The sequence below is a fragment of the Pristiophorus japonicus genome, chromosome 1 (assembly GCF_044704955.1).
Source record: "Pristiophorus japonicus isolate sPriJap1 chromosome 1, sPriJap1.hap1, whole genome shotgun sequence".
NCBI classification, from domain to species: domain Eukaryota; kingdom Metazoa; phylum Chordata; class Chondrichthyes; family Pristiophoridae; genus Pristiophorus; species Pristiophorus japonicus.
The window spans coordinates 226,752,171-226,776,528 of NC_091977.1; the positions used below are offsets into that span (position 1 = coordinate 226,752,171).

Consider the following 24,358-nt stretch of genomic DNA (forward strand, 5'->3'; position numbering starts at 1 on the left):
GTAGGGGATTCTATTGTAAGGGGAATAGATAGGCGTTTCTGCGGCCACAAACGAGACTCCAGGATGGTATGTTGCCTCCCTGGTGCAAAGGTCAAGAATGTCTCGGAGCGGCTGCAGGGCATTCTGGAGGCAGAGGGTGAACAGCCAGTTGTCGTGGTGCATAGAGGTACCAACGATATAGGTAAAAAGTGGGATGAGGTCCTACAAGCTGAATTTGGGGAGCCAGGAGTTAAATTAAAAAGTAGGACCTTAAAAGGTAGTAATCTCAGGATTGCTATCAGTGCCACGTGCTAGTCAGAGTAGAAATAGCAGGATAGTTAGAATGAATACGTGGCTTGAGGAATGGTGCAAGAGGGAGGGATTCAAATTCTTGGGACATTGGAACCGGTTCTGGGAGAGGTGGGACCAGTACAAACCGGATGGTCTGCACCTGGGCAGGACTGGAACCGATGTCCTAGGGGGAGTGTTTGCTAGTGCTGTTGGGGAGGATTTAAATTAAGAAGGCAGGGCGATGGAAACCCATGCAGGGAGACAGAGGGAAGTAAAATAGGGTAAGAAGCAAAAGGTATAAAGGAGAAAAGTTGAAGTGGAGGGCAGAGAAATCAAAGGGCAAAAATCAAAATGGGCCACATTCCAACATAATTCTGAAAGGACAAAGAGTGTTAGAAAAACAAGCCTGAAGGCTCTGCGTCTCAATGCGAGGAGCATTCGTAATAAGGTGGATGAAATAACTGCGCACATAGCTGTTAACGGATATGATGTAATTGGGATTACGGAGACATGGCTCCTGGGTGACCAAGACTGGGAACAACATCCAGTGGTATTCAATATTCAGGAAGGATGGACTGAAAGGAAAAGGAGGTGGGGTAGCGTTGCTGGTTAAAGAGGAGATTAACACAATAGTAAGGAAGGACATTAGCTTGGATGAGGTGGAATCTGTATGGGTAGAACTGCGGAACACCAAGGTGCAGAGAAAACACGAGTGGGAGTTGTGTACAGGCCACCAAACAGTCATAGAGAGGTTGGGGATGTCATCAAACAGGAAATTCCAGATGCGTGCAATAAAGATACAGTAGTTATCATAGGTGACTTTAATCTACATATAGATTGGGCTAAACAAACTGGTAGCAATATGGTGGAGGAGGATTTCCTGGAGTGTATAAGGGATGGTTTTCTAGACCAATATGTCGAGGAACCAACTAGAGAGCTGGCCATCCTAGACTGGTTGTTGTGTAATGAGAGGATTAATTAGCAATCTTGTCGTGCGAGACCCCTTGGGGAAGAGCGACCATAATATGGTAGAATTCTCCATTAAGATGGAGAGTGACACAGTTAAGTTAGAGACTAGAGTCCTGAACTTAAAGAAAGGTAACTTCGACAGTATAAGACATGAATTGGCCAGGATAGACTGGCGAATGATACTTAAAGGGTTGACGGTGGATAGGCAATGATAGACATTTAAAGATCACATGGGATTGAAGGCCGATGAATCCCCAGGACCTGATAGTCTGCATCCCAGAGTACTTAAGGAAGTGGCCCTGGAAATAGTGGATACATTGCTGGTCATTTTCCAATATTCCATAGACTCTGGATCAGTTCCTCTGGATTGGAGGGTAGCTAATGTAACCCCACATTTTAAAAAAGGAGGGAGAGAGAAAACAGCCTGACATCGGTGGTGAGGAAAATGTTGGAATCAATTATTAAAGATATAATAGCAGCGCATTTGGAAAGCAGTGACAGGATCGGTACAAGTCAGCATGGATTTATGAAAGGGAAATCATGCTCGACAAATCTTCTAGAATTTTTTGAGGATGTAACTAGTAGAGTGGACAAGAGGGAGCCAGTGGATGTGGTGTATTTAGACTTTCAAGAAGCTTTTGACAAGGTCGCACACAAGAGATTAGTGTGCAAAATTAAAGCACATGGTATTGGGGGTAATGTACTGACGTGGATAGAAAACTGGTTGGCAGACAGGAAGCAAAGAGTAGGAATAAACGGGTTCTTTTCAGAATGGCAGGCAGTAACTAGTGGGGTACCGCAAGGTTCAGTGCTGGGACCCCAGCTATTTACAATATACATTAATGATTTAGACGAAGGATTGAATGTAATATCTCTAAGTTTGCAGATGACACTAAGCTGGGTGACAGTGTGAGCTGTGAGCTAAGTGGCTGCAGGGTGACTTGGACAGGTTAGGTGAGTGGGCAAATACATGGCAGATGCGGTATAATGTAGATAAATGTGACGTTATCCACTTTGGTGGTAAAAACAGGAAGGCAGATTATCTGAATGGTAACAGATTAGTAAAAGGGGCGGTGCAACGAGATCTGGGTGTCATGGTACATCAGTCCTTGAAAGTTGGTATACAGGTACAGCAGATGGTGAAGGCAAATGGCCTGTTAGCCTTCATAGCGAGAGGATTTGAGTATAGGAGCAGGGAGGTCTTATTACAGTTGTACAGGGCCTTGGTGAGGCCACACCTTGAATATTGTGTACAGTTTTGGTCTTCTAATCTGAGGAAGGACATTCTTACTATTGAGGGAGTGCAGTGAAGGTTCACCAGACTGATTCCCGGGATGACAGGACTGACATATGAAGAAGGACTGGATCGGCTCGGCTTATATTCAATGGAATTTAGAAGAATGAGAGGGGATCTCATAGGATCATATAAAATTCTGACGGGATTGGACAGGTTAGATGCAGTAAGAATGTTCCCAATGTTGGGGAAGTCCAGAAGCAGGGGTCACATTATAAGGATAAGGGATAAGCCATTTAGGACTGAGATGAGGAGAAACTTCTTCACTCAGAGTTGTGAGCATGTGGAATTCTCTACCACAGAAAGTTGTTGAGGCCAGTTCGTTATATATATTCAAAAGGGAGTTAGATGTGGCCCTTACGGCTAAAGGGATCAAGGGGTATGGAGAGAAAGCAGGAATGGGGTACTGAAGTGCATGATCAGCCGTGATCATATTGAATGGTAGTGCAGGCTCGAAGGGCCGAATGGCCTACTCCTGTATCTATTTTCTATGTTTTTATGTATCCATGAAAGCACGGCTGCCAATGGTGGAGCAATTAAAATCAGGGCCAGAATCATAGAGATCTCGGGGGGTTGTAGGGCTGAAGGAGGTTACAGAGATAGGGAGGGGTGAGGCCATAGAGGAATTTGAAAACAAGGATGATAATTTTAAAATCGAGACATTGCCGGACCAGGAGCTAATGTAAGTCAGTGAGTACAGGGGTGATTAGTTGAACAGGACTTGGTGCGAGTTCGGATTCGAACAGCAGAATTTTGGCTGAGCTTAAGGTTAAGGTCGAAGGGCAGCTCAGAGAGCATTGGAAGAGTCTTTTCAATGTCCCCATCATTGACCCTCACTTAGCTTTCTCAATCTTAAATAAAAAAAGGCAGGAGTCCATATCAAACATTCCTGTTGGGTATTTTGCGGCCAACCTCTTCAAGGCGCCAATTTTTGTTGAGGTACAGTTCCACAAACAATGGATGCTCATTGGCATCCAACTCGAGTGGCCAGGCTTCCTATGAGCTTGGATCCAAAGCTATTCAAATCCATTACAAGGCACTTTCCAGCAGTTGTCATTGAGTAGCAGTCATTGGCTAGACTCCTGGCTCAATCCTTCCTTTAGTAACCAAGGGACACTGAAGCAGGTTGTGGGATCCCATTCTGGAACCCTGACTGAGATTGGCTGCCTCGAGACAGACCAGGGTTCGAATCGGGGTTATCTGGTTCAGTTCTATACTGAGCAATGCACTTACCAACTGAACCCTCAAAGCAGCTCTCTGCTCGTCTTAATATTAGAGACAATATTGCTTCTCTAACGAGACAAAGCATATATATATAATATATATATATATATATACACACACACTTACATATATATATGTTAACTATACACTCCGTCAATCGTTTGTAGGTTGAAGTTTCACTCCAGAGACTTGAGCACAAAACCAAGGCTGACATTCCAGTGCAGTGCTGAGGGAGTGCTACACTGTCGGAGGTGCCGTCTTTTGGATGAGAGGTTCAACCAAGGCCCTATCTGCCCTCTCAGGTGGATGTAAAGATCCTATGGCACTATTTTGAAGGAGAGCAGGGGAGTTCTCCCTGGTCTTCCGGTCAGTATTTATCCCTCAACCATCAGTAAAACAGATTATCTGATTATTATCACATTGCAGTTGCTTGCTGTGCTCAAATTAGCTGCCGGATTTCCTACATTACAACAGTGACTACACGTCAAAAAAGTACTTCTTTGCTTGTAAAGGATGTCCTGAGGTCATTAAAGACACTATATAAATGTAATTAATTATGAATTAATTTCTTTCAATGCCTTCCATTTTAGGTGTAGGTGTCTTTGACGTTAATCTTTACTTGGTGCTCCTTCTCTGAGCTTTATTCAAGATTGATTTTTGACTACTAAAAAAGGTAACTTCGATTGCATTGAATTATTTATTAAAAAGCATCTCCCAAACCCGCGACCTCTACCACCTAGAAGGACAAGGGCAGCAGGTGCATGGGAACATCCCCACCTCCAAGTCACACACCATCCTGACTTGTAAATATATCGCCATTCCTTCATCGTCGTTGGGTCAAAATCCTGAAACTCCCTCCCTAACAGCACTGTGGGAGTACCTTCACCACACGGACTGGAGCAATTCAAGCAGGTGGCTCACCACCACTTTCTTAAGGGTAATTAGGGATGGGCAATAAATGCTGGCCTTGTCAGAGATGCCTATTTCTCAAGAATGAATAAATTAAAAAATATATATTTTTTTTGTAAAGTCCCTGTTCTCAGATGGAAGCAAAAATCATTAGGTAATCAAAATATCTCCTGCCAAATAGATTTACTCTTTACTTAACAGATGGTTTATGCAAGGCTGATTTATGAAGCTTCAGCCAAGCAGATGCTAAATATGGATCCTGAAGTCTTACTCACACCTACAATAATTAAATACTCCTCAATAACCTTCAAAATTAGAGCAGCTTTTTTTAAATTCAGGAATCTCTGCTGCTGAAACTTAAATCATAATACTTCATTTTATTAACAGCAAGTAATTAGATAGACTGTACAGCACAGACATTCGGCCCAACTGCTCCATGCCGGTGTTTATGCTCCACATGAGCCTCCTCCCACCTCTCTATCTTACCCTATCAGCATATCCTTCTATTCCTTTCTCCCTCATGGACTTATCTAGCCTCCCCTTAAATGCATCTATACTATTTGCCTCAACCACTCCCTGTGGTAGCGAGTTCCACATTCTCACCAATCTCTGGGTAAAGAAATCACTCCTGAACTCCTTATTGTATTTATTGGTGAGTTTCTTGTATTTATGGTCCCTAGTTTTGGACTCCCCAAGTGGAAACACCATCTCTACGTCTACCCTATCCAATCCCTTCATAATTTTGAAGACCTCTATCGGATCACCCCTCAGCCTTCGCTTTTCTAGAGAAAAAGAGCCCCAGCCTGTTCAGCCTTTCCCGATCGGTATACAACAGAATCCTGTTAATCACAATTCAAACAGAATGGACTTCGAGAAAAGGGTTTCCAGTTGGACCTGGAGGAACAACCATGGACTAATTTAGGTGTGAACCTGTACTTGCAAAAATGTCCATGTATTTGGATTTTTAAAAAAACACACAATTGGCAAGTTTGTATACATTTGGAGTTGATTACAGCGAGCATCATTGTTGGTACCTCAGATCTCTGCACGCTGCCAGTTCTGGCTTCTTGAACGCCCCTGATTTCAATCGTTCCACCATTGGTGGCTGTGCCTTCAGTTGCCAAGGCCTTAAGCTCTGAAATTCCCTCCCTAAATCTGTCTACTTCTCCTCCTTTTAAGAGCCTCCTTAAAACCTACTTCTTTGAACAAGCCTTTGGTCATCTGTCCTAATATCTCCTTGTGTGGCTCAGTGTCAAATTATGTTTTAAAACACTCCTGTGACGCACCTTGGGATGTTTTCCTACGTTAAAGGCGCTACATAAATGCAAGTTGTTGTATATATACACACACACACAATTAAAAAAACATATAGGGAGAGGGAGTGAATGACCTTGGATGATATATTGAATCCAATGGTTAGAGGAAAATACATTAAATGCACAAAGCTGGAACAACCCAGGTTAGTTAAATAGCTTAATACGCTAGTTATAGAAAACATACCTGTAATTAACCACAAATTATTTCTCACTAATCTTGCAGCAATTATGAAACAAACATTAATCCTCCAGTGTGATGTAAAATAATAATAAAAGTATAATAAGATTATGTACACAAGGGAGAAAGGAATAGCAGGACGTGTAGCTGGGGTGAGATGAAGTAGGGTGGGAGGAGGCTCATGTGTAGCATAAACACCAGCATGGATCAGTTGGTCCGAATGGCCTGTTTCTGTGATGTAAAATTCGAGGTAATTCTATGTAAAAAGTTCTCAGGCGATGATGAGATACACTGTCACTCACCATCTTCACCAGCAGCTCATTTTGTATAACAGCAGCAAGTGAAAGAAAGAGCACAAGCGACCCATTTGATGATGAGCAGTATGAAAATAACAGATGCCCTGGAGTGAGTTAAAACCAGTAATCTAATCTCAGCATGCAGGTGACATGCAGAACCTATCTCTTGTCACAGAATCTCTTGATTAGATTACTGCCTTGCAATCATTCCCAACCGTCTATTAGAAACTATGTCATCCGACTGATATTTTAAGCTTGCTCATAAGGTTCGCGCCAGTACCTGCAGTAGTTCAATGAGGTTAGCAGGCCTTTCTATTTGCCAGCCTTTTTTGCGTAAAATTTACGATAATAAAGTCTTGTCATTTGAGTTTTAAAAAGTGGTAAATAATAGATATTCACTTAAAAAAAAACTTTTGCAACTATAGCATTTTGTGCAGGGTTTTAAAATAATAATTAGTATCAATGTTCCCATTATGCTGCGTGGTTGCGCAGCGGCCTGCAGCTCCCGAACAGCTGGCTCACTGGCTTTTAAATAGGAAAAACCGTACATGCGCATTATTTTGTAGGAGCCACACACCCCCCAAAATATTAAAGGGAACATTGATTAGCATCCTAGATTTTAATCTTCCATATCTGTAAGCGTCAAATTTTAATTTTTACTCATCTGCCTTGTAATTATTATCTTGTGAGTGTCAGGTGTGGCTCAGTGGGTTGCACACTCGCCTCTGAATCAGAAGGTTGTGGGTTCAAGTCCCACCCAGAGACTTGAGCACAAAAATCTAGGCTGACACTCCAGTGCAGTGTTGAGGGAGTGCTGCACTGCCGGAGGTGCCATCTTTTGGATGAGATGTTAAACTGAGGCCCCGTCTGTTCTCTCAGGTGGACGTAAAAGATCCCATGGCCACTATTTCAAAGAAGAGCAGGGGCGTTCTCTCCAGTGTCCTGGCCAATATTTTTATCCCTTAATCGAACATCACTAAAAGACAGATGATCTGGCGCAAATTGGCTGCCGCGTTTCCTGAATTACAACAGTGACTGCACGTTAAAAGTGGCTGCAGATCACTGACATGTCTGATTGTCATGAAAGGCGCTATAAAAATGCACGTCTTTCTTAAACCTAAAGCCGATCACATATTCATCTCACCCTCTGGATTTATAAGTCTGTCTTTCCATCTCCGAATAAAACGCCCATTTGCTTCTTTTTTTTCCCCCCCAGAGAACTCTCTCCCGGCATTTTTGAAGCAGCCTGTTCTCTCCCGAAATTTTTCCTCACCAATACAAAAGCAAAATTCTGCGGATGCTGGAATTTGAAATAAAAACAGAAAATGCTGGAAGTCTCAGCAGGTTAGGCAGCATCTGTGAAGCGAAACAGAGTTAACGTTTTGGGTCCGTGTCCTTTCGTCAGAACTGGAAAAGTTTGAGATGGAACAGATTCTCACCCCAAATACTCCTTCCAGGTGAAACAGCGATTTACTTGTACTTCTTTTAATTTAGTATACTGTATTCGCTGCTCACGATGTGGTCTCCTCTACATTGGGGAAACTAAACGTAGATTGGGAGACTGCTTTGCAGAACACCATTGTTCAGTCCGTAAGTGTGACCCCGAGCTTCCGGTCGCCTGCCACTTTAATTCTCCACTCCACTCCCACTCTGACCTCTCTGTTCTTGGCTTCCTACACTGTTCCAACGAAGCTCAACGCAAGCTCGAGGAACAGCACCTCATCTTTCGTTTAGGCACTTTACAGCCTTCTGGACTCAACTTAGAAGTTCAACAATTTCAGACCATAACCTCTGCCCATATTTTTTTCCCCTTTTCTCTCTTTTATTTTACAAAACTCCCCCTTTTTTTTCCTTTCCCATGGCAGCTGGTGATAATTCTGCCAGTCACACCCCATCTAGACTCATCTTTTGTTTCCTAATGTGTGCCATTACCATCTCATTTTTGCTCATCATCCCTTTTGTCTTTTAAATCTCTTCTGTCATGTCCTATAACTGTAGCCAGTTACTTACCTATAAGTACTCCCTGGTGTACACTGTACTATAGTGCCATCTCCAGGCTAGCCTCGCCCACATTTGCCTGATCTGAATGTGAACATTCATCTGCAGTACTCTAGGCAGTTACAATGGCCCCAGATGCTATTGTGCTTTTGATTCAAAAATAATTGTGAAAAAGAAGATTGTTTTTATACCGAGTCCAGCTTCATTGCATAGAATCCAAAGGGGTCAGCTAACCAACTCCATGCCATTGTTTTTTGTTTCCTGCCTGCCTGCGTGCAGATATACTCAATACATAGAAAGAACTTACATTTCTATAGCACCTTCCACGATCACAGGATGTCCCAAAGCGCTTTACAGCCAATGAAGTATTTTTGAAGTGTAGTCACTGTTGTAATGTAGGAAGCATGGCAGCCAATTTGCACACAGCAAGCTCCCACAAACAACAATGTGTTAATGACCAGATAATTTGTTTTAGTGATGTTGGTTTAGTGATGTTGGTTGAGAGATAAATATTGACCGGGGATAACTCCCCTGCTCTTCTTTCAATAGTGCGGTGGGGTCTTTTACACCCACTTGAGAGGGCAGATGGGTTTTAACATCTCATTCAAAAGACAGCACCTCCGACATTGCAGCACTCCCTCAGTACTGCACTGGAGTGTCAGCCTGGATTATGTGCTTTAGTCTCTGGTGTGGAATTTGAACACACAACCTTCTGACTCAAAGGTGAGAGTGCTACCCACTGAGCCACGGCTGACAGATTGGATCACTGAATCATTGATATTGACTTTAACATGCGCCCTCCAGCAGAAATATATTATTTATTTTGTTCAGCTATCAGTACATTGAACTGTCTCGCTTTGAACACAAATGTGAGGCTTCAATAACATAAAAACACATCAGACTGGATTTTAATTGAAAACTTGCTCTCATTGCACATTGGAGTCCATTCCTTTTACAACCAGGCATTTGAATTCTCTCCGAGATGTGAATGATGGAACTAACAGCATTGAAATGGCTATCAGAAACTGAATTCATCACATTTGATAGGAAAACATTGAACTGGTTTTAAAATTTTAAAAATTTACAGTGTGAAACTAACATTGATTCGCACAGCTAATTCAATGACCAAATATAAATCTGCATTATATACTGAGGGAGTGCTGCATTGTCGGAGAAGCCGACTTTTGGATGAAACGTTAAAACGTCTGCGCTCTCAGATGGATATAAAAGATCCCATGGCCACTTCTCTACTAAGAAGAGCAGGGCAGATCTCCACAGTGTCCTAGCCAGTATTTATTCCTCAAAGGAACATGTCTAAAAACAGATTATCTGGTCATTTATCACATTGTTCTTTGTGGGTTCTTGCTGAGTGCAAATTGCACGCCTCATGTCCTACAATATAACCATGATTAAACTTCCAAAAGTACTTCATTGGCTGTAAAGTGTTTTGGGTGGTCCTGAGTTCATGAAAGGCAATATAGAAATATTCATTCCTTCATTCACTTTCTTTCTTAACAATGTAGGCATGAGGTTATTGTTTTTACCTACATTCCACCCTCAGCAAAGTCCCACAAACAGCAATGTGATAATGACCAGATAATTTGTTTTAGTTATGTTGATTGAGGGATAAATATTGGGCAGGACACCGGGAATAACTCCTCTGCTCTTCAAGATCGTGCCCACAGGATCTTTTACGTCCACCTGAGAGAGCAGATGGGGCCTCGGTTTAATGCCACATCTGAAAGACGGCACCTCCAACAGTGCAGCACTTCCTTGGTTTTAACACTAGGAATGTCAGCCTGGATTAAGAGTGCAAAGCTCTGGAGTGGGACTTGATACCACGACCTTCTGACCCAGAGGCAAGACTGCGACCCTCGCAGCTGCGGCTGACGGTGTGTTTCTGCCAAAAGAGGAGATTGAGGGATACGAATTTGCGATCAATCAAAAGAAAAAGGTGCAGGCTAGTGGAGCAAAGTGTGTTTTTTGTGTTTTAAAAAAATTCTTATCCTTCTGAATTAGTTTCAAGAACAATTAGGAGGAATTCCAGTTAGGAAAAAGGATTCTCAAACACTAACACCATTTACCAAAATATGCAGGCGGTACGTCTTGTTGCACAGTTGGACAAAATACCTCAAGATCACAAAGTAAAACCTTTACGGACATTGCTGGTACTTACATCTCCTTCCATGGCCATTTGGTTCTCACATTCTGCTGTTGGACTAATATCTTGTCGCATAACCCAGATGGGTTCTGCTGGTTCGTCGGGAGTGTAAGGTGATCGTATGGTCCTAGTCTTTACCTCTTCGATCGCTTCCTTGATGTCCTTAATGGCTAAAGATATGGCATCCCTTTGTTCTCTGGTGTGCCTCACGGGCTCCCCCAAACCCGTGATAGACACGGACCGCGAGTTCAGTGCGGACGTGGCATCGTCGCTCTCGTGCCCGCTACCAGCGGCGACGGCGCTGCACTCGGAGTTCTGCTCGGCCTCGGGCATCTCCTCGGAGGCTTGGTCGAGGCTTTGGGAGCTCATGCTCTGCTTCACTTCAGCCACAATCTGGTCGATGTCCTCCTCTTGCTCGTAGCTGTCCATCCGCGGGTAGGGCGCAAACTCGGCCTCCTTCTCCGGGCTATCTGACTCGTTATCCGACCGCTCGTCGTAATGGTGCAGCCTGGCTCCCAGAGCCTCCTTGCGATAGTTCTCCGCCTCTTCCCTCTCCTGCTCATACAGCCGGAGGGTCTCCCGACTGTCCAGCTCAGGCGCCTCGCCAATCTCCTCGTAAACGTGCTCATGGACCGAGTAGTCATCGTAAGGCTCAGCGTACTGCTCCTCTTCGTTGCGATGGAAGGGCTGGTGGCTGTAAACGTAACCAGAGTAGGTCGAACTCATGACCCCTTCGCGGTCCACAATGTTGAATTGCAAAGTGTTTGGGAGAGTCCGATTCTCAGCAGCTTCTGCGTGCTCAGACTCAGCATTCTCAGTGTACTCCTCCGCCTCTGGCCGGCAGTGGACGGCGTAGGACCTCTCGTCCTCCTCGTTCTCCTGGAGCCTCTCCCGGGACCCGTAGGCATCGCCCTGTGCGCAGATCACATCACCCTCCGCCCTGTCCGTGTGGTTGTGAAAGCCGCTCTCCGTGCTGGCCGACCTGGCCAGAGTCCCCTCCTCATCTCCCGGCCGCGCTCCCCGCTTGCCACCTCCACGGCACCCAGAGTCCTCCTCTTCTTCCTCCTGCTCCAAGTGCTGGAGGTCAGCCTCCACCGCCTCGTTCACCTCCCCACTCACGGGCTCCTCATCCGTCTCCACCACTTCCTCTGGCTTGTTCATGTTGGAATCCCAAAGTACAGTCCGCCTACACGAACAGCATCCCCTCGGATGTAGCTGGAACACACACACAAGGACAAATAAGAAAATAAATGTTATGTAGGTGAAAGGCAAATAGACAGCATGTTTATAGCTCTTTCAAATAGCTGGTACAAGCACAATGGGCCAAATGTTTTAATCTTTTTTATTATTTATTTACGGGATATATGCGTCATTGCAAGGCTGGAATCCCTAATTGCCTTCGAGAAGGTGGTGGTGAGCCGCCTTCTTGAACTACTGCAGTCCGTGAGGTGAAGGGACACCCATAGTGCTGTTAGGGAGGGAGTTCCAGGATTTTGACCCAGCGACGATGAAGGAACTCCGATATATTTCCAAGTCAGGATGGTGTGTGACTTGGAGGGGAACTTGGAGTAAGAATGCAATAAATAGGAGTAGGCCATTCTGCCCCTTCGACCTCAACTCCACTTTCCTGCTGTATCTCCATATCCCTTGATTCCCTTAGTATCAAAAATCTATCAGTTTCTGCCTTGAATATACTCAATGACTGAGCATCCACAGCTCTCTGGGATAGAGAATTCCAAAGATTCACAACCCTCTAAGTGAAGAAATTTCTCCTCATCTTAGTCTTAAATGGCCGGCCCCTTGTTCTGAGACTGTGAACCCTAGTTCAAGACTAGGGATGTTTCCCCTGCCAGGGGAAACATCCTTCCAGCATCTACCTGTCAAGCTCCTTAAGAATGTTATATTTTTCAATGAGATCACATCTCATTCTTCTAAACTCCAAAGAGTACAGGCACATTCTACTCAATCTCTCCTCATAGAACAATCTCCTCTTCTCAGGAATCAGTTTACGAGGTGATGGCGTTCCCATGTACCAGTGTTGTATAATTCTATGATTAGCAAGCCTGCCCTTTGAATACCTCTGACAGTTCCAAAGACGCACCTGATCCTGATCATTCTATCACTCAAGCACACCTTCTTTGACCAGAGTTTTGTGTTAAGCATTCTTTAAAAATGAATTTCTACAGCGCCTTTCACCCCCCAAGGATGTCCCAAATCGCTTTACAGCCAATGAAGTGCTTTGTAGGAAATGCAGCAGCCAATTTGCACACAGCAAGGTGATAATGACCACCTAATTTGTTTTAAGGTGTCGGCTGAGGGATAAATATTGGCAAGGAAGTCTTCCTCGATTTCGAGGGACTGCCTATGATTGGCCAGGACACCCATGAAGTGCCTTGGAATGTTTCACTATGTTAAAGGCATTATATGAATGCAAGTTGTTGATCGAGTAGTTGGTGAGAGGAAGGCCATTTCCTCTCTAGTTAGGATCAGGGCCGGCCTTGGGGAAACTGGCATGCTTTGTGAACTTATATTTTGACACCCTTTCTTTGAGTTTAAGTATGTAGTAGTATTAGCAAATTCGTATTCTGACATAAAGCTGTAATCTCAGAAGTTTTCATAATTAAAATAATAATTGATGCAAGTCATAAAAAATAACATTATAGCTAAGTGTCAAATAAAGTAAACACTAAATTAATAAATAACAATGACAATAAAAAAAAAACTTTGTTCACAAGCTATTTTGAGCCACATCATTCTCGATAAACAGGATGGCTATCGAAGGTAGCCTGTCATCTCTTAAGGTCGATCGCAAATATGTTTTTATGAGCTTCAACTTCGAGAAGCTCAGTTCGTTGCTCGTTACCAATATGGGCCTGGTTAACGAGATCCTGAGTGCTATGCATTGCCACCGATACAGGCACGGTTAACGGGATCCTGAGTGCTATCCATTGCCACCGATACAGGCACAGTTAACGGGATCCCGAGTGCTAACCATTGCCACCGATACAGGCACGGTTAACGAGATCCTGAGTGCTATCCATTGCCACCGATACAGGCACGGTTAACGGGATCCTGAGTGCTATCCATATGTTTGGGAACTTGCTCTTGAAACTTGAAGCTTGCTCTTATTGAGGAAGCAGGCTTTGGAGATAGCCAAGTTCTTCGCAGAGGTCGACGCTGTTAATGGCAAACCCTCTTGATCACGGTGCCCACCTGACCATGGGCGCCCTGGGAGGTCGACCACCTGCAGAGAGTTGTTGAGGCCAGTTCATTGGATATATTCAAGAGGGAGTTGGATATGGCCCTTATGGCTAAAGGGACAAGGGGTATGGAGAGAAAGCAGGAAAGGGGTACTGAGGTTGAATGATCAGCCATGATCTTATTGAATGGTGGTGCAGGCTCGAAGGGCCGAATGGCCTACTCCTGCACCTATTTTCTATGTTTCTATGTAAGGCCCTGGTTAGGATTGAGGTAACTTGGAACCCCATTATTGCTGTGTCAGTGGAAAAAGGACAGGAGTTTGGTGCTAAGTCAGTCCCAAAGGAACTCCAGTCAGGAAGATTACTGAGCTAAATCCAGAGCGGGGTAGATAAGCGTGGGATGAACAAGGAGGCCATTCAGCCCTTCGAGCCTGGTCCACCATTCAATTAGACTACGGCTTATCTGTATCTTAACCCCATCTACCCACCTTGGTTCTGTAACCCTTAATACCCCTTGCCCAACAAAAATCTATCAATTTCAGTTTTGAAATTTTTAATTGACCTCCAGCCTCGACAGCTTTTTGGGGGAGAGTTTTCCAGATTTCCACTTCCCTTTGTGTGAAGAAGTGCTTCCTGACATCACCCCTGAACGGCCTGGCTCTAATTTTAAGGTTATGCCCCCTTGTTCTGGACTCTTACCCCCACCAGAGGAAATAGTTTCTATCTATCTACCCTATTGGATCCAACAGCACGAAGATGGACATTTTTTTAACCCATATTCTGAGTCACAGGTACCTTGTTAAATGGACAGCAGCTTCACTTGCTCTCGACAGTCAGAGATACTTACAGTAAGTGCATATTGAGCTGTTAATCGAGTTGTGCTAATTCACAGTAAATGATTACAAATAATAATTAGTCAGTTTAAGCAATCAATTCATCATTTTGTCATCGAAACAGCTAGATTGGGAATAAAGGAAAGACTTGCATTTATATAGCGCCTTTCACAAACTCAGGATGTTCCAAAATGCTTTACAGCCAATTAAGTACTTTTTGAACTGTAACCAGTGTTGTAATCTATGGAAATGCAGCAGCCATTTTGCACACAGCAAGCTCCCACAAACAGCAACGTAATACATGACTAGATAATCTGTGTTTTTAGTAAAGTTGGTTGAGGGATAAATACTGGCCAGGACATCAGGGAGAACTCCCCTGCTCTTCTTCAAAATAGAGCCATGGGATCTTTTACCTCACCCTGAGAGAGCAGACGGGGCCTTGGTTTAACATCTCATCCGAAAGATGGCACCTCCGACAGTGCAGCACTCCCTCAGTACTGCACTGGAGTGTCAGCCTAGATTATGCGCTCAAGTGAGACATGACCAAATAATCTGTTTTTTAGCAATGCTGGTTGAGGGATAAATATTGGCCAGAACACCGGGGAGAACTTCCCTGATCTTCTTTGGAATAATACGAATAGACAAAAATGACAAGAAAGGACTCACTACTCCATCTAAAGAGGATGTCAACAGAGGATGACTTAAGAATCTAAAAGGTACAAAAGATGGTATTTTTGAGAGAGAGAGAGTGAGAGAGAGAGAACAAGAAGTTGGAGAGAGAGATCAAATATGTTTTAGGCAGATAGTGGTCGAGAGAGAGCGAGAGAGAGAGAGCGAGAGAGGGGGAGGGAAGTTACAGGAGTTCAAACAACGAGAAGGAATAAATACTGCAATGGCAGATGGAAATTCATCGTGCAGATGTCCCAGAAGTGAGCACAAGGTTCCCAGGGGGAGGCTACATAACCAACTCTACTATATCACATTAGGGGGACGAGGCTGTACAAGACCCTGGCATTACTGGTAAAGCTGCAAACTTGTTAGCAATAAGCTGAACAAAACGACTTTTGTTTCTTTACTTGTCCCATTACCAGCCCCTCCTGGCTCACACCATCATACCTTTTGTCATTTAATCTCTCCTGCCTTCCACCCTATCGCAGACCTTCCCTTTTGTTCTTCCCTTCCCTCCCCCTTTCCCTGCCCCTGCTTAAAATCTGTTAAATCTCGAACATCTTCCAGTTCTGATGAAAGGTCATCAACCTGAAATGTTAACGTTTCTCTCTCCAAAGATGCTGCCTGACCTGCTGATTGTTTTCCAGAATTTTCTATTTATATTTTAAACTTTTAATATATCGGTTAGGCTTGCTATTCAAAGTGCGAGTCAAGTGTCCATGTCTTAACTCGCACCAAATCCCATTCACCCATCACCCCTGTACTCACTGACCTACATTGGCTCCTGTTTAAGCAACGCCTCGATTTTTAAAATGCTCATCCTTGTTTTCAAATCCCTCCATGGCCTTGCCTCTCCCTTCCTCTGTAACCTACCCTAATATCTCATGTGGCTCGGTGTCAAATTTTTGTCATTAACATTCCTGTGAAGCACCTTGGGACGTTTTACTACGTTAAAGGCGCTAAAGAACTGCAAGTTGTGGAAGTAGGCGGTCTTGGTGCTGGCGTGGATATGGGATCGGAAGCTCACCTTGGGGTCAAATACAACACCAAAGCTGGGTAGTCAAAGCTGTTAATGTCCGAAAGCTGTTCGCTGTTTTTAGTTCAAAAATATTTCCAAAATTCATGGCTTTCATCTCTTTATTTCCACACAGCCAAAAAAAGTTCAAATACACGAGGGAGAATCTTAACCCCAGAAAACAGGTGGGTTTGGGTTGGGTGCTAGATTAAAGTGTTAAAAATCTGAATCCTGACCCCAACCTGCCTGTAATGTATGCACCTGTGAGTATGCTCACAGGTTTGTTGCACTTGATTAAAGTTTACAACTCAAAATAGTTGTAGAGCTGTTGCATTGTGAGTGGCTTAGCCAGTCACGTGATGTTCATAAGACTCAATAAAACCCCAGTCAGTTGGTCCTAGGTCATCTACGATGAGGTGTGCAGTTGTGAGCCTAGTGGATGAACTGGTAATATGTAGTGTGATTGTTAAACCTTTGTTAATAAACCAACTAGTTCTTAATAGCAATGTGTTGCCATGAATTCTTAAGCAAAGAACCCATGAAGAAAATACACTGCACTGCCCACTTCCAGTTTTAATGGAGGTGGGAGGCAAGCGGGCAACCATCCCCGCTCCCAGGAGGCAGGTTTAACTGTGGCCTGCTGGGCCTCAGCCTGCCCGACAGCTGCAGCGAGGTGAGGTCAGCCTCAGGGAGCACTCCCTGTGAGCAGGGAGGAGTGGGAGTGCTTCCTCCCGGCCCCTCAAACACCCCCACCACCCGGATCAGCGATCGGACCCCAGCCCAGTTCGGGTCTAGCACCGACTTGGGTTTGCGGCCTCTTGCCCAGTTACCCGCCCGACCAGAAGCTAGCCTGTTAATCAGGCTGATCTCTGGGCGGGGAACCTGCCCGTGACATCACATGCATGCTCAGCGTGCGGGCCTGTGCTCTACTGTCAACCCCACCACCCCCGCTCCCGGCAGGTCTCCAGGTCAAAATTCCGGCCAAGATGTTTAGTTAAAAATGTGGAAAGAAGCTACTAAATACACTAAATAAAATGCTAACCTTTGATTTTTTATTTAAACATTTGCAGTAATACTGTTCTAAATATATTCGCCTTAAAGCCTGTGAGCTGCGCTATGTTTTGCGCAGCCTGTTTCCTTAAATGCACGGACCCTTTAAATTTCTGCGCATGCGCGGTATTTCCAGTATAATAGCTTGTGAGCGGCCTGTGGGGACCTGGAAGATTATTGCGCAGTCGTGCCGCGCTCAGCTTAGAGGGAACATTGCTTAAAGCTCCCCTAAAGACAATAATTGGTAAAGATGTATTGCTATGACCCGAATCAGGCAGACTTTGACTTATTGATTCATTAACTAGTCTTTTAATTGTGATAAATGTCAGCCGTGACTCAATGCACGGCACCCCCTCAAGCCTTGGAGGCAGAAGGTTGCCGGTTCAAGTCCCACTCCAGACACTCCCAGTGCAGTACTGAGAGAATTCGGGGCCAGGGGCCGAGGGGCAGCACAGCCAGCCCTCACTGCAATACGTGCGCGCACTAGGTCCGTGCAGCAGAGCTGGTCTCCAGTTGCCTTGGGTAATTCTTGCCACTGGACCAAGACCTAGCTCTGTCAAGCTCGTGTGGTGGCTGGTGTACAACGGTCACCCCACGTTAAAAAAATGCACGCACAGGCATCTTCCACCCTTCAGGATGTAGTTCAGGTCCTTCATTGAAACACCTGTGAAACTCGTCCTTTTTTTGGCGTGGAAGCAAGTCATCCTCGTTTCGAGTGACCGCCTATGGTGACTGAGGGAGTGCTGCACTGTCGGAGGTGCCATCTTTTGGCTGAGATGTTAAACCCTCTCAGTTGGGCATAGAAGATCCCAATGACACGATTTCGAAGAACAGCACGGGAGTTCTCTCCAGTATTCTGGCCAATATTTATCCCTCAACCACTTCATTAAAAAAGATTATCTGGTCATTATCACATCAACTTAAGAACAACAAGATTACGGGAGCGGACGGAATCCCTGCTGAGGCACTGAAATATGTTGGAGAGGCACTGTTGGCGCGACTACATGACCTCATCTCTCTCATCTGGAGGGAGGAGAGCATGCCGGGAGATCTGAGATGCAGTAATCGTGACCTTCTTTAAAAAGGGGGATAATTCCGACTGCGGCAACGACAGAGGAATCTCCCTGCTATCAGCCACTGGGAAAGTCATCGCTAGAGTCCTCCTCAACCGTCTTCTCCCTGTGGTCGAGGAGCTCCTCCCGGGGTCACATTGCGGATTTCGTCCCCTGCGGGGCACAACGGACACAGAAACATAGAAAATAGGTGCAGGAGCAGGCATTCGGCCCTTCGAGCCTGCACCACCATTCAATAAGATCATGGCTGATCATTCACCTCAGTTGCCCTTTCCTTCTTTCTCTCCTTACCCCTTGATCCCTTCAGCCGTAAGGACCATATCTAACTCCCTTTTGAATATATCCAATGAACTGGCATCAACAACTCTCTGCGGCAGGGAATTCCACAGGTTAACAACTCTCTGAGTGAAGATGTTTCTCCTCATCTCAGTCCTAAATGGCCTGCCCTTTATCCTTTGACTGTGTCCTCTGGTTCTGGACTTCCCCAACATCGGGAACATTCTTCCTGCATCTAACCTGTCCAGTCCCATCAGAATGTTATATGTTTCTATGAGATCCCCTCTCATCCTTCTAAACTCCAGTGAATACAGGCCCAGTCGATCCAGTCTCTCCTCACATGTCAGTCCTGCCATCCCTGGAATCAGTCTGGTGAACCTCCGCTGCACTCCCTCAATAGCAAGAACGTCCTTCCTCAGATTAAGAGACCAAAACTGAACACAATATTCCAGATGAGGCCTCACCAAGGCTCTGTACAACTGCAGTTAGACCTCCCTGCTCTTGTACTCAAATCCCCTAGCTATGAAGGCCAACATACCACTTGCCTTCTTCACCGCCTGCTGTACCTGCATGCCAACTTTCAATGACTGATGTACCATGACACCCAGGTCTCGTTACACCTCCCCTTTTCCTAATCTGTCGCCATTCAGATAATATACTGCCTTCGTGTTTTTGCCCCCAAAGTGGATAACCTCACATATATCCACATTATACTGTATCTGCCATGCATTTGCCCACTCACCTAACCTGTCCAAGTCACCCTGCAGCCTTTTAGTGTCCTCCTCACAGCTCACACCGCCACCCAGCTTAGTGTCATCCGCAAACTTGGAGATATTACACTCCATTCCCTCATCTAAATCATTAATGTATATAGTAAATAGCTGGGATCCCAGCTCTGAGCCCTGCGGCACCCCGCTAGTCACTGTCTGCCATTCTGAAAAGGGCCCGTTTATCCCGTCTCTCTGCTTTCTGTCTGCCAACCAGTTCTCTATCCATGTCAGTACATTACCCCCAATACCCTGTGCTTTAATTTTGCATACCAATCTCTTGTGTGGGACCTAGTCAAAAGCCTTTTGAAAGTCCAAATACACTACATCCACTGGTTCTCCCTTGTCCACTTTACTAGTTACATCCTCAAAAATTTCCAGAAGATTTGTCAAGCATGATTTCCCTTTCATAAATCCATGCTGACTTGGACCGATCCTGTCACTGCTTTCCAAATGTGCTACTATTTCATCTTTAATGACTGATTCCAACATTTTCCCCACTACTGATGTCAGGCTAACCGGTCTATAATTACCCGTTTTCTCTCCCTCCTTTTTTAAAAAGTCGTGTTACATCAGCTACCCTCCAGTCCATAGGAACTGATCCAGAGTCGATAGACTGTTGGAAAATGATCACCAATGCATCCACTATTTCTAGGGCCACTTCCTTAAGTACTCTGGGATGCAGACTATCAGGCCCTGGGGATTTATCGGCCTTCAATCCCAACAATGTCCCTAACACAATTTCCCACCTAATAAGGATTTCCTTCAGTTCCTCCTTCTCACTCGATCCTCGGTCCCCTAGTATTTCCGGAAGGTTATTTGTGTCTTCCTTCATGAAGACAGAACCAAAGTATTTGTTCAATTAGTCTGCCATTTCTTTGTTCCCCATTATAAATTCACCTGAATCTGACTGCAAGGGACCTACGTTTGTCTTCGCTAATCTTTTTCTCTTCACATATCTATGGAAGCTTTTGCAGTCAGTTTTTATGTTCCCAGCAAGCTTCCTCTCGTACTCTATTTTCCCCCTCCTAAATAAACCCTTTGTCCTCCTCTGCTGTATTACAAAATTCTCCCAGTCCTCAGGTTTGCTGCTTTTTCTCGCCAATTTATTTGCCTCTTCCTTGGATTTAACACTATTCTTAATTTCCCTGGTTAGCCACGGTTGAGCCACCTTCCCCGTTTTATTTTTACTCCAGACAGGGATGTACAATTGTTGAAGTTCATCCATGTGATCTTTAAATGTTTGCCATTGCCTATCCACCGTCAACCCTTTAAGTATCATTTGCCAGTCTATTCTAGCCAATTCACGTCTCATACCATCGAAGTTACCTTTCCTTATTTTCAGGACCCTAGTTTCTGAATTAACTGTGTCAATCTCCATCTTAATAAAGAATTCTATCATATTATGGTCACTCTTCCCCAAGTGGCCTCGTACAACAAGATTGCTAATTAGTCCTTTCTCATTACACATCACCCAGTATAGGATGGCCAGACCTCGAGTTGGTTCCTCGACATATTGGTCCAGAAAACCATCCCTAATACACTCGAGGAAATCCTCCTCCATCGAATTGATACCGGTTTGGTTAGCCCAATCTATATGTAGATTAAAGTCGTCCATGATAACTGCTGTACCTTTATTGCACGCATCCCTAATTTCTTGTTTGGTGCTGTCCCCAACCTCACTACTACTGTTTGGTGGTATGTACACAACTCCCACTAGCGTTTTCTGCCCCTTGGTATTCCGCAGCTCCACCCATACCGATTCCACATCATCCAAGCTAATGTCCTTTCTTACTATTGCGTTAATTTCCTCTTTAACCAGCAATGCCACCCCGCCTCCTTTTCCTTTCTGTCTATCCTTCCAGAATGTTGAATACCCCTGGATGTTGAGTTCACAGCCTTGGTCACCCTGGAGCCATGTGTCTGTGATGCCAATTATATCATATTCATTAATTGCTATCTGTGCAGTTAATTCGTCCACCTTATTACGAATATGCCTCGCATTGAGGCACAGAGCTTTCAGGCTTGTCTTTTTAACACACTTTGCCCCTTTAGAATTTTGCTATAATGTGGCCCTTTTTGATTTTTGCCTTGGGTTTCTCTGCCCTCCACTTTTACTTTTCTTCTTTCTATCTTTTGCTTCTGCCCCCATTCTACTTCCCTCTGTCTCCCTGCATAGGTTTCCCATCCCCCTGCCATATTAGTTTAACTCCTCCCCAACAGCACGAGCAAACACCCCCCCTAGGACATTGGTTCCGGTCCTGCCCAGGTGCAAACCGCCCGGTTTGTACTGGTCCCACCTCCCCCAGAACTAGTTCCAATGTCCCAGGAATTTGAATCCCTCCCTTGTGCACCACTCCTCAAGCCACGTATTCATCTGAGCTATCCTGCGATTCCTACTCTGACTAGCACGTGGCACTGGTAGCAATCCTGAGAGTACTACCTTTGAGGTCCCACTTTTTAATTTAACTCCTAGCTCCCTAAATTTACCTTGTAGGACCTCATCCCGTTTTTTACCTATATCGTTGGTACCTATATGCATGACAACTGGCAGTTCGCCCTTACCCTCCAAAATATCCTGCAACCGCTCCGAGACATCCTTGACCCTTGCACCAGGGAGGCAACATACCATCCTGGAGTCTCGATTGCGGCCGCAGAAACGTCTATCTATTCCCCTTACATTAGAATCCCCTATCACTATCGCTCTCCCACTCTTTTTCCTGCCCTCCTGTGCAGCAGACCCACCCATGGTGCCATGGACTTGGCTGCTGTTGCCCTCCCCTGATGAGTCATCGCCACCAGCAGTACCGAAAATGGTGTATCTGTTTTGGAGGGGGATGACTGCAGGGAACCCCTGCACTACCTTCCTTTCACTGCTCTTCCTGTTGGTCTCCCATTCCCTATCTGTCTGTGCAACCTTTACCTATGGTAAGAACAACTCACTAAACATGTTATTCATGGCATCCTCAGCAGAGTGAATCCACCCGCAGCTCCAGTGCCGCAATGCGGTCTGTCAGGAGCTGCAGCAGGATACACTTCCCACACACGTTGTCGTCAGGGACACTGGAAGCATCCGAGTTCCTACATAGCACAGGAGGAGCATGACACGTGTCCGAGCTCTCCTGCCACGACTTAACCCTTAGATTAACTTAACTTGGCAACAATGATAAAGGTTACCTACTGATAAAGGAAAAGAAAAAGAAAAACTACTCACCAATCACCAGCCAATCACTTACCCGCTTTGGCTGTGATATCACCTTTCGATTTCTTTCTACTTCTTTACCTTCTGCCCCTGCACCAGCTAGCCTCTCCGACACCTCCCCGGACTCCCGCTGCTCGAACTCCGGCCTCCGCCGACTGTTGGGCCTTTTATAGGCCTCTCCGACGCCTCCCCGGATTCCCACTGCTCAAACTCCCACCTCCGCCGTCTGTTGGGCCTTTTGCAGCGCGACAGCTGCAAGAAATATGCAGGGAGCAGCACCAGCCCTTATACATGGCCTTCTTCGACCTTACAAAGGCCTTTGACACTGTCACCCGCGAGGGTCTATGGAGTGTCCTCCTCCGTTTCGGATGCCCCCAAAAGTTTGACAACATCCTCAGCCTGCTCGACAACGACATGCAGGCCGTGATCCTTACCAACAGATCCGTTACAGACCCAATCCACGTCTGGACCGGGGTCAAACAGGGCTGCTTCATCGCCCCAACCCTCTTCTCAATCTTCCTCGCTGCCATGCTCCACCTCACAGTCAACAAGCTCCCCGCTGGAGTGGAACTAAACTACAGAACCAGTGGGAGCCTGTTCAACCTTCGCCGTCTCCAGACCAGGTCCAAGACCACCCCAATCTCTGTCGTCGAGCTACAGTACGCGGACAACGCCCGTGTCTGCGCACACCGAGGCTGAACTCCGACATAGTCAACGTATTTACTGAGGCGTACGAAAGCATGGGCCTTACGCTAAACATCCGTAAGACAAAGTCCGCCACCAGCCTGTCCTCGCCGTACAGCAATGTCCCCCAGTCATCAAGATCCACAGCGCGGCCCTGGACAATGTGGACCATTTCCCATACCTCGGGAACCTCTTATCAACAAGAGCGAACATTGACGACGAGATTCAACACCGCCTCCAGTGCGCCAGTGCAGCCTTCGGCCGCCTGAGGAAAAGAGCTTTCGAAGACCAGGCCCTCAAATCTGTCACCAAGCTCATGGTCTACAGGGCTGTAGTAATACCCGCCCTCCTGTATGGTTCAGAGACATGGACCATGTACAGTAGACACCTCAAGTTGCTGGAGAAATACCATCAACGATGTCTCCGCAAGATCCTACAAATCCCCTGGGAGGACAGACGCACCAACATTAGCATCCTCCACCAGGCCAATATCCCCAGCTTTGAAGCACTGACCACACTCGATCAGCTCCGCTGGGCAGGCCACATTGTCCGCATGTCAGACATGAGACTCCCAAAGCAAGCGCTCTACTCGGAACTCCTTCACGGCAAACGAGCCAAAGGTGGGCAGAGGAAATGTTACAAGGACACCCTCAAAGCCTCCCTGATAAAGTGCAACATTCCTACCGACACCTGGGAGTCCCTGGCCAAAGACCACCCTAAGTGGAGGAAGTGCATCCGGGAGGGCGCTGAGCACCTCGAGTCTCAACGCCGAAAGCATGCAGAAATCAAGCACAGGCAGCGGAAAGAGCGTGCGGCAAACCAGTCCCACCCTCCCTTACCCTCAACGACTATCGATCCCACCTGTGACAGGGACTGTGGTTCTCATATTGGACTGTTCAGGCACCTAAGGATTCATTTTAAGAGTGGAAGAAAGTCTTCCTCAATTCCAAGGGACTGCCTATGATGATGATGAT

At 45.6% G+C, this 24,358-nt stretch overlaps 1 protein-coding gene across 4 annotated transcripts in view; it reads right to left on the reverse strand.

Annotated features, from left to right (window-relative positions):
• LOC139268710 (amyloid-beta A4 precursor protein-binding family A member 1-like) overlaps positions 1-24,358 on the reverse strand; it is a 206,645-nt gene that overhangs the window by 84,916 nt on the left and 97,371 nt on the right. For all 4 annotated transcript variants that reach the window (XM_070887334.1, XM_070887324.1, XM_070887303.1 and 1 more), the window contains exon 2: positions 10,631-11,830. In XM_070887334.1, coding sequence (XP_070743435.1) covers positions 10,631-11,776 — 1,146 coding nt within the window. In that variant the 5' untranslated portion in view covers positions 11,777-11,830. The remainder of the gene's footprint in view (positions 1-10,630; positions 11,831-24,358) is intronic.